This window comes from Peromyscus eremicus, chromosome 18 (genome assembly GCF_949786415.1).
Source record: "Peromyscus eremicus chromosome 18, PerEre_H2_v1, whole genome shotgun sequence".
In the NCBI taxonomy this organism is placed as follows: Eukaryota; Metazoa; Chordata; class Mammalia; order Rodentia; family Cricetidae; genus Peromyscus; species Peromyscus eremicus.
In genome coordinates, this window is record NC_081434.1 from 12,768,332 (window position 1) to 12,781,549 (window position 13,218).

Genomic DNA, 13,218 nt, shown 5'->3' on the forward strand with positions numbered 1-13,218 from the left:
CGCACGCCTTTAATCCCAGCACTCGGGAGGCAGAGCCAGGCGGATCTCTGTGAGTTCGAGGCCAGCCTGGTCTACCAAGTGAGTTCCAGGAAAGGCGCAAAGCTACACAGAGAAACCCTGTCTCGAAAAACCAAAAAAAAAAAAAAAAAAAAAAAAAAAAAAAAAAAAAAAAAAAAATCCTGCCCCCACACACTTCCCCCAACAAGGCCACACCCACTTCAACAAAGCCACACCTCCTAATCATGCCACTCCCTATGAGATGATGGGGGCCAATGACATTCAAACTACCCCACCGTACAAGTACAGCAATAGCTTTGTCCCATTTTCACTTCAAACTTAGTAATTAGGAGGAAGAATGAGCAAGCAACTTGACCTTTCAGGGAAGAGCAACTTCACGAATCTTCCACACGCTGGAGAGTGTCAAACTCTCATAAACAAGGTATCGGGACATAGGATCAGCTAGTGGACATCCTGTGTGGAAAATGCTCAGTCTTGATAAAGGCTTGTAGCCAGCCAAATTCTTTTGACTCCGTGCCAAGATCTAAATTCAACCTGGTTGAAAAGCAAACCGTAAATGTGGTAGTCCACCTGACTGCTAAGGCTGGGGCATGCATATCTAGCTTAGACATCTGTCTTTCTCCTAGCTCCTTGCCTTTGTGGTGGCTTGTAGCTAAAGTTTTCCTGCCTGGCCCACAGTCAGGGCAAATCTCTCTCACCTGCCAGTCCCACAGCCGCTCAGACCCGACCAAGTAAACACAGAGACTTATATTGGTTACAAACTGTATGGCCGTGGCAGGCTTCTTGCTAACTGTTCTTACAGCTTAAATTAATCCATTTCTATAAGTCTATACCTTGCCACATGGCTCGTGGCTTACCGGCATCTTCACATGCTGTTTGTCATCGTGGCGGCTGGCAGTGTCTCTCTCACTCAGCCTTCCACTTCCCAGCTTTATTCTCCTCCTTGTCCCGCCTACACTTCCTGCCTAGCCAATGGCCAATCAGTGTTTTATTTATTGACTAATTAGCAACACATTTGCCATACAGAACATCCCACAGCAGTGGCTTCATTGTCAGGTGGGCAGTCCACATCATGACATCATGGTAAGATGCCAGCTGCGGCAGCTTAATTCCTACTAAGTAGTGCATCTTTGTCTATGGTCTCGGGACTAGCTCTGATTGGCCTAACTTGGGTCTTATGCTTACATCTCTGCTATCACTGTTGCCAAGGGAATGCAACCTTTTCTTGCCTGGGTCGGTGATGATGTCTCTGTAGTGAGTGGATATCGGATTGGCTTCAAAAGTTCACGGAGATGGAGAGCCAAGATTGTTCTGGAGAAGAAAAGTCTAGGGTGTTCCAACCACGGAATAGGGAAGCCATGCTGAGGGACTTTTCTAGTCCTTCTGAGGCCTTCTTATTATGAGCACCAAAGGACAAATAAACCTTCTTTAGAAGGAAAGCCCTTTCTATTTTAAAACAAGCAGAGTAACCAAAAGTGAGGCACATGCCTCACCTCACTGCACTTTTGGTCAAGCCCCTATCACCCAGGGAGGCAGAATCAACGGATGAGTCACTGTCTCCAGGCCCAGCTTCCCACCCAGCTCCCTGAGTCACCCCATACTCCACCCAGTACATTCTGCTTTTCTCACCGTTTCCTAGGATCTTCTGGGACAAATAGAGAGCTGGGCAATGGGGAAGACACATGTCTTTAGAAGCAAGAGACCCTCTCCTGGAACAAGACGGGTAAAGAGCTCCACACACCCTAAGCACATGCTCTACTACTATGCTTTACCTCAGCCTTTAAAATCAGATTCTTCATTATAAAAAGCAGATTTATGTGAAACTTGCCCCATCTCCCCACTCCTGTTTAAAGCATAAGCTGTAACATGAATTGCTAAATGGCCTTATTAATAATAATAAAAAAAAACCCGGAGCCTGATATGGGGGTGAAAGCTGAAAGATCAGAGGAATAGAACAAGCCAGCCACAAGTTCTTACTGCTAGGAAATCCTCAGCCCAAGAGAGCTACTTCCTGTATATCCACGCCTATATACCTTTCTGTGCCCTGCCATCTTACTTCCTCTCTTGGCCCAGCTACATCACTTCCTCTTTCTACCCAGTTCTATCATTTCCTGTCTGTCTGTACAGACCTCCAGTCCTCTATGGTTAACTAGTGCTGGGATTAGAGGCATGTGCCACCATGCCTGGCTCTGTTCCCATTGTGGCCTTGAACTCACAGAGATCCGGATGAATCTCTGCCTCCTGAATGCTAAGATTAAAGGCATGTGCTACCACTGCCTGACTCTATGTTTAATATAGTGGCTGGGTTTGTCCCCTGATCCCCAGGCAAGCTTGACTTGTTAGAGCACAAATAAAATATCACCACAATAAGCAAACACCTTTATCATCTTGTCCAGGAAAGCTCAGGCATGTCTTCCCACCGGAAGCCTCTCCTCTGCCTTCCATCTCCTGCATGTCCCGAAGAGACACCATCTATCGCCCCAACCCTGTTCTCACAGCACAAGGCCAGTGCTGGGGTGGCAGGGCTTTTCATGTTGTGGATGGCTATCTGGGTGTTCCACGATGTCTCAGAAGGGTCAGCGATGTCCTCAAACTTTGCTGTTCCCTAGCCCCTCATACAGAGTTCGGCATAGAAAGTCATGCATAAATGTAGGGGAGTGAGTGAGTCCTGCAGAGCTTGGGAAGTTAAATGTGTACAGTAATGTCTATATTTTCATTGAGGTGTTTTATTAATTTCTTTTTCTTTCACTTCTAGGAGAGTCTAAAAGCAAGAAGAGTCCTTTTCTTTGCAGTATCACCTTGAGTAGCTGCTCCTGCTGTGGACAGTTCCAGATACCACTCTGGAAAGCCAAGCATGTCTGCACTCAACAGGAACTGTTCCTAGGTAACCGTGGAGGATGGCAGGTCTGAGATCTGATGGTTCATGTCCATGAAAACACCACAGCAGCGGGTTACTGACAGCATGCATTCAGTGTTTGAACACAACAGGAAACATTCATTAAATGTTTCACGATCAATCTGCAGTTAATTTAAATGCTTATGCAGTTATGCTGTACAGAATTAAATGCAGCAGAATAAATATAAATGATGAATAACAAACTGTAGTTAACTGTCAGTGCTCTGGAATATTATGATAGATAATAAATAGGCCATTTGATTTTCCATAGTTTCTACTGGAAGCTTTTAAGAGGTTTTGTTTTTTGTTTTTTTTAAGTATGCTTGGGAAAAAAGAATACTAATCTCTTACTATAAGCAGTAACAACATAACAATATTTTTATTCCAAATATTAGCATTAAGAGCGATCACAAGAGAAGAGTGAAATGAACTTGAATGTGTTTGGGTATGCTCTCTTTCCTTACTGCCCTACATAAGAGGGACAGTGCTTCAGTTTACACATTTCTCAATAAATGTTTGTTGAGCATGATTATGTTCTAGGAAGCATGTTCTCCAGCTGAAAAGGACAGTTCATGGACATGTAAGTAACTTTCCCTTAGCATAACAAACCGAATCTCATTTTAAAAGGGGAGAATGCCATGTCTTATTTACTCCTTCCAATTAGCATCTTGCCGAAGACCAAACTTAACGATTCTAGTATCCACACAGTCTTTCCTCTCTATGGTGAAGTTCTGCATAGATATCTATTTTATCTCATGTTCACAAAAAACCTTAGTGGTAGAGATGATTATTATCCATCTGATTTTTGCAAAAAGGAAGTGCAATGCACGGAAGGCTAGTGGATTATCCAAGATGACACCAATGGCATTTTGTTGAGCCACAGCTAGTACCAAGCCACCTAATTCTGAGCTTTGGTGGCCTCCTGGTTATTTTGCACTTAAACAGAAAGTCAGTCTGGTGTCACTAACAGCTGGCTTGAGAGGTCAACTCTGGTCAAGGAATGTTATCAGGAATCTTTCTAAAACATGACCTCATCTTATATTTATGTAGGGCCATAAAGAAATTGAAGGATTGAGACTGTGATCCTTGGCAGCCATCCCTTCCTCCCATTGTATGTCATAAGACAGACACTTTTCCGTTCATGGAAGCCAGCCAAGAAGAAATGGATGTGGGTAAACACCACTGTTGGTAAACTGGAAGTCTCTGAAGTCACGTCTCCACTGGCTTTAAACAACCTCTCATCAAAAATGCACTAGACCTAAATCCTTGGGTGCTGCTTAAGAGCTCAACTGGCTGTTTAGAACCAGACACAGAAATCAATGACACATGCCCTTGAAGATGGTTAGCTTCACCAAGTGAAGATTTTACTGGAGTGTTCCTCGGAGTGAGTCTGATATTTAGCATTCCTAAGTGATCCGATCCGTTAAGCTCTGGTGCAATATAGATAGATGGAATTCAGTGGCTGGTGACAGGAGAGTCAACCCTTCTCTGTCCCTCCACGCTCCCACCCCCAGCCTGGATTATGACTAAATGGCCTCTAATCAGTTTACGGGTCCCAAAGAAATGTCCGTCACTTAAGCCATTAGCGTGTTCGTGGTTTATCTGGTGGGTCGATAGCTGAGTTGGTGGTCTCTCGTAAATTCTAAAGAGTTGTGGAGAAAGAAGAAACTTCTCAAGGGTAAATGGAGTAATGGAGTGGATAGGGATGACCGTTAGCAGCAGAAAGCCTGGCTCATTTCTGGTGCCCAGAGAGACGGGAGACAGGAAGGGCTCCCCTCTCTTTCAAGTCACAAGGTTGTGACAGCTCGTAAGTGGACTTGGAAGTGCTAGCAGAATCGCTTGTTTTGTTTTTCTTTTGAAGTTCACCGGCTTCATGACTTAATGTACTATCGAGAGCCTATCACTAAAGATGAAATCCAGAAGCTGTACGGGAGCAAGGCATAATGGCTTGAGCCTCTATTACCAGAACTTGGGTGCCTGAGGCAGAAGGACCACCGAAAGTTTGAGGCTAGCCTGGACTAGTGAGTGAGACTATCTTACACACACACACACACGCACGCACACACACACACACAATAAATAAATAAATAATAAATAAATAAATAAATAAATAAATAAATAAATAAATAAATAAATAAATAAATAAATATTTTTTTAAAAGCCAGGGTGGCTGAATGGCTCAGAGGTTAAGAGTACTGGCTGGCTTTCCAAAGGACCTGTGCTCAGTCCCAGTACCCACATGACAACTCACAACTCTAGCTGTAACTCCAGTTTCCAGGGATCTGATGCCCTCCTCTGCTCTGTGAGATTTTACACGCACATGGGGTACATAAATTTACACAACCACACACAGGCACACATAAAAATAAAAAATAAATTATTTTTTAAAAAAATTTATAGGAAAAAAAAGAATGAAAATTCAATAAGAGTAACCTATCCCTTTTAAGATTTTTCACTCCACTTTTTTTGTTAGAGGACTGGCCATCTACATCCCAGTTGTGACAAGTGAATTGTTATGGTTCTATTCTTTTGAAAACTCAGATAGAGCTTTCAAAGTTTCAAGTATCTTTATTAGAGCTCACAAAAGTTACTAGAATTGTACACATTTATATTGTGTGATTATTTTACCGTACTCTATATTTGGGGGTTAATTAAGTTGAGACACACAATCTGACCTTAAAAGACAGTCAAAGCCGGGAGCTAAGATTCCTTGAGTACCTGAGATTTAAAACGGTGCCCATTTTTCCAGGCTGAACTTCCATTTGTTATCAGCAAGTGGTGTTTAGGTCGTGTGTGGTACTGCTGCTCTGCTATTGGGTAAATTTTTTTTCTGAATGCTTCTAAAATAAACTTCTTATTTTACAACAGCATTACACCTGCAGAAAAATCACAGAAATAATATAGAGTGTTCCTATAAACCCCATGCCCAGTTTCTCCTGTGCGTGTGTGTGTGTGTGTGTGTGTGTGTGTGTGTGTGTGTGTGACACATGCTTGTGTTTGCTGCGTGTAAAGGGCATCAGTGTATCAGTGTTCTCCCTCTATTGCTATCTGTCTTATTGCCTTGAGACAGGGTTTCTCACAGAACTGGAAGGTCATCATTTTGGCTGGGCCGGCCAGCCAGCAAGCTTGGAGGATCTACCTGTCTCCATCCATCCAACAGCGGAGTTACAGGGGCATGCATCCATGCCTGGCTTTTTACGTGGATGCTGAAAACGCAAACGCAGGTCCTCATGCTTCACAGTAAGCACTCTTAGCCGCTCAGCCACCTCCACAGCCCTCTCCTGTGACTCACAAATTACATTACTGATGCATTCTTTTCACATTTAAGTCAATTTTGACATATTATTACTAGCTAAAACCCAGCGTTTCCTTAATATTTTATTCATATTTTCTTTGTAACAAATACCCTTTTTCATTCTAGGAATCCATACAAGATGCCATATTGCTTTTAGTCACCACAACCCCTAAGGGTCTCTTAGCTGCTGTCTGAGTTTCTCCAACTTCCTTGTTTTTGGTGGCACGACACTTTAGAGATGTACTATGTAGGTATGTAGGACTACGTTTTTTCAGGGATCGTGTGATGTTTTCCTCGGGATCACGGGGTAATGAGTTTTGAAGAGGGAGGCTGTTAAAGGGCTTTTAAGTACTAGAGGCTGGGAATGTTCAAGTGGAAAGCCAATCATTCTGTGGCATGAGGAAGAGCTGATGGGCTGGAGGCAGCCTGGTCCACAGTGAGCATCTCTCGGCTGGAAAGTGACTTCAAGTACAGAATCTCCCGCAGCTCTCCTAATAGCTGGTGGTCACTATGAGTCTGCACTGAGTTTAAATCCCCTCTGAAGACTTACAGCAATCTCCTGTAGGTTTGTTGGGGGGGGGGGATGCTTCAAATTTCTACTGGAAGTGAATGTGAAACAGCAGTTTCTTTATAGAAACGGTTGCCTTAGGGTCAGCATGACTGCTACAGTAGAAATGTGGAACTCCCAGGGTGTCTGTGATACAAAGATCTGAATAAAACATGGGACCTATGCTGGGACAAACACCCCTTTGTGAGAAGAGTCAAGTCAGTGGGTCTGTGTCCCACAGCCACCACTTGAAACTATTGAGGCATGGAGTGGGTCACCGAGTTGTGTGGGGGCAGGCTGACATCACAGCCCAGGAGAAGTAGCTTTGAATTTGAATATAAGAAACTGGGGTTGGGGGGGAGTCTTGAATTGCTGCTCCCAGGAATTAGCTACTTTCTCCCATGTTGTACAAAGGCTATGCAGTTAGTAAAGGAAAGACTATTTCCAAAATACGGAAAAGAAAATTAAGCCCGATGTATATGTTCTATGTGCAGTTTGGGTTTTGGTTGATGAAAAGGCCATTATCTGTGTGTTTAGTCGCTCGGTGCCTGGTTAATCCCACTGGAATCTGTCCGCTGTGTTGAAGTTCTTCAAGCATAGCCCGTATTTACTTAGGACCTATCTGCGCTCTCTCTGCTCCATCTTAATTCGCTTTCTTACAGCCAGAAGCCCCTGCTCTACAAATGACTTCAGGAAGTTAAAGATCACACCTAAGGAAACACGGACAAAGCCAGGATTTGAACTCTCAGGTGGGCCAGTGGGCAGTAGTCTCAGCTCCTAACTAATCGCCACTTTAAACTCCTTGTGCATTATTTCAAAATGCCTCTGTGAGAACAAGTACCTGGTCTTCAAAATGCCTCTGTGAGAACAAGTACCTGGTCTTTGCTAGACTGTCAAGGTCACAGCATTAATTTCTATTCATGCTTCAGAGTATCTCAAAGTAGAGGTATTATCACTACTGATAACCACTGTGAAGATAAAAGAAAAAAATCAAACAGCCTCATTCTCACTGACCCACAGACTGGAGTGGCTCAAAGGGAAGCCAGACATTCAGCAGTTCTGTACCGTGGAACTGTGACATGTGTAGCTTGGCTCTCGGTATTCTAAAAGCTGGCCACATAGTGGAAATTAGTCAGTTGGTGGTTGCCGCCAAAGGATGACCTTTACCTCACTGTTCCCAAGACAAGAGACCATGTTGTCCACCATGGATGGTGTCCTGGGGACAGTGGGCACACAGAGGCACTGGAGGAACCAGGCTTGCCATCCACGGGGATGCACCACAAGGAAGAACAAGGAGATGAAGAATTAGCTAGTTTGGTTACTTTCAATGGGCTCTAAAAATAGGGGCTTCTGTTGTCTTCACCCAGAAAACTCAGTATTCATTAAGTATGGCAAAGCTATTTCATTATCAAGCCAGATTTATATCTAATGTTTACATGTGTGTATATGTGTATAGATGTACACACAAACACACTTGCACGCACACAATAGTTTGCCTAAATTCAAGTTCAGCATCATGCAGCGCTCACCCTCTCCCCCAGTCCCACCCCTCCCCCATCATGTCACAAGTTCTCCATATTTAGTGGATCCAGCTTAACCTGGCTTTTTTTTTTTTTTTTTTTCCTCCAAAGCCTAGAAATGCAACAAACAAGAGTAAAACCAGACAGGCTTATCTTGACCTCACAACTTTTTACGTAAATGAAGCTGAGTTTTCAGACCCCACACAGAAATGTTTCCTTCACAGTCATGACAAAATCAAACTCCATGTTCTCTCAAGCTCTGGCAAACGCTTTATTCTCATCAAGTCTGAAAACCCCTGGAAGCCAAACCTGAAGGATTCCTTCAGCAAATATATATGAGTGCTTTACAGAAAGGTCAAAGAAGTTGTGAGAGCAAATGCCAGTTTCTGTTAACTGTGTTCCTGCGTGCTTCTCTTTGGTAAAGTCCTCACGCTTGAATAAATTAGTTACAGCGTCGGTAGAAATAAAAGAAGTAATCTGTGAAGAAAATCCCAGCGAAAAAAGGATCCGTCGAACAGTCCGCTAGATCCTACGGGAACAGGAAGAGGGAAAGATGAATGTAAAAGCTAACTATCTCTGGTGTTTCTTTTATTTATTGTTTAGTTTCCTACTAAAAAGGAAAAGAAGAAACAGTCATGCTTACTGGTGCCGCTACTCGAAAGTGGTAGGCGCTGTCGGAGAACGGGGCCACGGGGAGACTCCAAATGTGCTGATAGCCCTAAGTGACGAAGGAGAAACACCCATCTCACAGCCCATGTTACATACACTCTGCTGGAAGGAGGGCAGGCTAGGGTGGCGTGCCCTTGACAACTGCAGGAGAGATTCTATGACAGCAGTCTTTGATACATGTTGCTAGAACAGTCTACAGTCTCTTAAGGAAGCAAGGCCAGTGCTGAGCCAAGCAGGGGTGACCGAGGTCAGCTAACGAGAAGTGCTGGCATTGGGTTCCGGGCATGCCTCCCTCCCTCAGCAGGGAGCAGAGGCCACAATCCTAAATGACTGGAACCAGGACCTAAGGTTAAAGAGCCGGGAAACATTACCTGCGTCATCTGGGCGTCCTCTCTGTGGCTCTGGGTTCTTTCCCTTTGACTGTGGAAACATATGTTCCCAACGGTGAATTTGCATTGGAAGATTATCAGTGGCTCGGTTGTGCTTCGAGAGAGGAGAGGACAAAGCAGTTAGCAGAGTCTCCTACAGAAGTGGTCAGTAGTTAGATTCTACCAGGCTCCATTTTGATAAGAAGATGACTGGTGGGGATCAGGGATGAACTTATAAAGCCTCCCTGAGACCATGTCTTAGTCAGGGTTCCTACTGCCGTGATGAACACCATGACCAAAAGCAACTTGGGGAGGAAGCTATTTATTTTGTTTACGCTCCCACTCTATTGTTCATCGTTGAAGGAATGAGGACAGGAACTCCAGCAGGGCAGGAACCTGGAGGCAGGAGCTGATGCAGAGGCTGTGGAGGGGTGCTGCTTATTGGCTTCCTCCCCATGGCTTTGCTCAGCCTGCTTTCTTCTAGAACCCAGACCACCAGTCCAGGAGTGGCTCCACCCACATGGGCTGGGCCCTCCCCCATCAATCACTGAAAAAAAATGCCCGATTTTATGGAGGCATTCTCTCAATTGAGATTCCCTCCTCTCAGATAACTATAACTGTGTCAAGTTGACGTAGAACTGACGGACACAGTCTACAGCAGACATCTCGTTACATAATCCTCAGTGATGCCAAGAGGCTCCCTCTCATCTCACTGCTATAGAAGGAAGCTGGTCCTCAGATGTCTAACTCGCCATAGGGTTCAAAGTCTAGAATCACGACTCTAATCCCTACATCAAAACCTCTTAGCTCCACCGGTCATTGCTTTTGGATACATCGCTTCTCTTTTCGTGGGCAGTTGAATTTGCATTTACCAGAAGCCCCTAACACTTTAGATGCTGCGAAGTCCTGGTTTGGGTAGACAGTGTTGGAAATGGCATGGCAAGCAAATGTTAGCAGTGATTTGGAAGGGAGGAGAGATCGGCAGGGGTGGGGTGGAGCTAGGCAGTGGTTGGGGTAGAGGGTGACCGGAATGCATTAGATACATGCTTGAAACTATCAAAGAACTACATTTAAAAAAAAAAAAAAAGAAAGTAATCACCACTTTTAAAGTTAGGAGTCATAAGACCTATGAAAAAAGTGTCTCTTCCCTAAGAGGATGAGATTCGTCCATTTTTGCACAACTAAGAGAACCCCACATTCTAAGTTGAGTAGCTCCTCATGGTTAGGGCATCTTTTCAGAGACACCAGTGGCTGCCTGGAACCACAGACGAAACTACAGTGTTTACTATCTGTTCTCAGATACATACGTTTCTATGAGAGCGAATAATGTTTAATTAAGTATAGCAAGAGATTAACAGCACTGAAAATAAAATGGGAATGATTCTAACAATATATTGTTCAAAACATAAGAATTGTTTATCTCTGGGAATTCCCATTCAATATTTTTGGCCCACAGTTGATCATGGGTAAGTGAAGTTATAGCTACATGAGGACTATTATATGTTTTTTTTTTTAAACCACTGATATTTGAAAACTGGTTCATAAACCCACAGTGATGATCTAGTGGTTCAAGGAGATATGGACCTTCAGGGGTTCTAATGTATAATCTTATTCGCTTCTATGAAAGCTAGGAATGAGAACGGAAATGCCGTTCCGTGTTACCCAAGGGGCACTGGAGAGCAGCACCCTGGGGCTGTGGCACTAGTATACCCAGCATTCACTTGACCTTGACTGATGGTGGATTCTAAGTCATGATGCTGTGGGATGGTCTGTATGTCAAGTATGTTGCTGATTGGTCAGTAAATAAATCACTGATTGGCCATTGGCTAGGCAGGAAGTATAGGCGGGACAAGGAGAAGAATTCTGGGAAGTGGAAGGCTGAGTCAGAGAGACACTGCCAGCCGCCACCATGACAAGCCGCGTGGGAAGGTCCCGGTAAGCCACGAGCCATGTGGCAAGGTATAGATTAATGGAAATGGATTAATTTAAGATATAAGAACAGTTAGCAAGAAGCCTGCCACGGCCATACAGTTTGTAACTAATATAAGTCTCTGTGTTTACTTGATCGGGTCTGAGTGTCTGTGGGACTGGCAGGTGAGAGAGATTTGCCCTGACCGTGGGCCAGGCAGGAAAACTCTAACTACATCATGAAACTACGGTTCCCTTTCCCAGCATGCAGTTGGGCTGAGTTCACTATCTCCGGGATGAGCAAAGTTAAGAATGAAGGAATACGGAAGCCCAAATGAGACAAGGGGCATAGAGAATGATGGAGGAGGAACAGCAGAGCTGGGGGAGTGGGGGAAAGTGGAGAAGTTAGAGGAAAAGAAAAGAGGGAGAAGAGTGAAAATGTGGGGACAGGGCCGAGACTAGACACGAGGCCGAATAGGATTCTCTTCTCCCACGAAGCTCACTGCGCAAGTTGGAGAAGTGGGTTGAAAGTTATAATTACTTAAAGCACGAGATGACAAGCCAGATGTGGTAGTACACACCAACAATCCTGAACTCAGGAAGTAGAAGCTGGAGGATTGTGATTGCCAGGCCAGGCTGAGCTACCTTGTCTGAAAATATCCAAGCACTGGACATGTAGCCCAGTGGTAGAGTTTTTGCCTAACATGCTCGTGGCCTTGAGTTTGATCCATACCACCACAAAAAAAGAAATCTGAACTACAGGATGATTAAATTATGACTCATATCTGTGATTTTAGAGGAACTGTAGCTATAAAACAAGTTATTATCTATCCATTGAGTGCCTAACTGCGGGTCAGGAAGGGATATTGTCTTACACCCATCTTCTTACAAGATTGGCGGGAGAATGGCTGGGGGCCCCCCTTGAAGCCTAGCCCCACCACTCACTGGCTATGAATTCAGAACACAGTGTCTATGTCTGTGGTATGTACCCATGTATGTGCATGTGTGGAGGCCAGAGACGGATGTTGGGTGTCTTTGTCTATTGCTTTGCACCTTATTTTTTGAGACAGGGAATCCCATATCTCACCCAATACTAGACTGGCTGGCCAGGGGAGTTCTCCTGGCTTTTCAGTGCTTGGGTTACAAGTACCACTAACCCAGCTTTTCACATGGGTACTGGGGACTAGTCCTCATGTTTGTGTATCAAGTACTTTACCAACTGAGCTCTCTCTCCAGCTCCAGAACCCACATTCGACCTGTGTTCCCTATTGCCCCACCTGTAAAGCATACGCTAGGAAGAAACTCCTCCTGGGAGGGCTGTTGTAAGGACAGTATGACGATCTGACAGATAGTCTGTGCTCCATGAATGACAGTTACTAAGGCCATCAGTGTTGACAACAGTTCTCATAACAATGCTACATGCCATGGCATTATGTAATATCCGTTTTATAGGTGGAGAGATGGTAGCGTGGTAGATGGTACCTGTCTCTTCTAAGATCACAAAATGAGGAAGTAACAGACAGAATTTGAATCCTGGTCTGCCCAATTCAAAACACAGGCTCCCTTTTTATTTTTCTGTCTCAAAGCAAAAAAATACCACCTACATTTGTATTCCTACCTGGAAGTCACCAAAACGTTCATCTCTCATCCAGGGGCCATGTTAATACTGTGTTCCTACCCCAGTTCAAAGGAGACAGCCAGGGGACACCTGTGGCCTGTGAATATCAAACTTCCTACAAGCAAGAGTGTGGCTTCCAGTCCCCCCCATTCTCCCAAGGAGCCTAGGTGACCGCACCCTCTATACCCTTTATTAATTTTCATGGACTGACAGCATTTTATCTCCTAACTGGATTAAACTATGACATCAGTTTGGACTTACTGGCCAGTGAATGAGAAATTGATTCTTACAGCCACACACTTACTTGATTTCCAGAGAGAATTTGACGTTGGTGGGTGTGTTCTTATTAACAGGAATATTATAATTATAAAGACCAGAC

General features: G+C 44.3%; 1 protein-coding gene across 1 annotated transcript in view; it reads right to left on the minus strand.

Moving 5' to 3' along the window:
- Positions 1-8,647: 8,647 nt before the first annotated feature.
- Positions 8,648-13,218, minus strand: part of Myrfl (myelin regulatory factor like) — an 80,099-nt gene continuing 75,528 nt past the window's right edge. Inside the window, exons 22-25 of the mRNA XM_059245798.1 lie at positions 13,144-13,218; positions 9,317-9,428; positions 8,920-8,994; positions 8,648-8,805 (exon numbers count right to left, since the gene is read on the minus strand). Of these exons, the coding sequence (XP_059101781.1) occupies positions 8,719-8,805; positions 8,920-8,994; positions 9,317-9,428; positions 13,144-13,218 (349 nt within the window). The 3' untranslated portion in view covers positions 8,648-8,718. The remainder of the gene's footprint in view (positions 8,806-8,919; positions 8,995-9,316; positions 9,429-13,143) is intronic.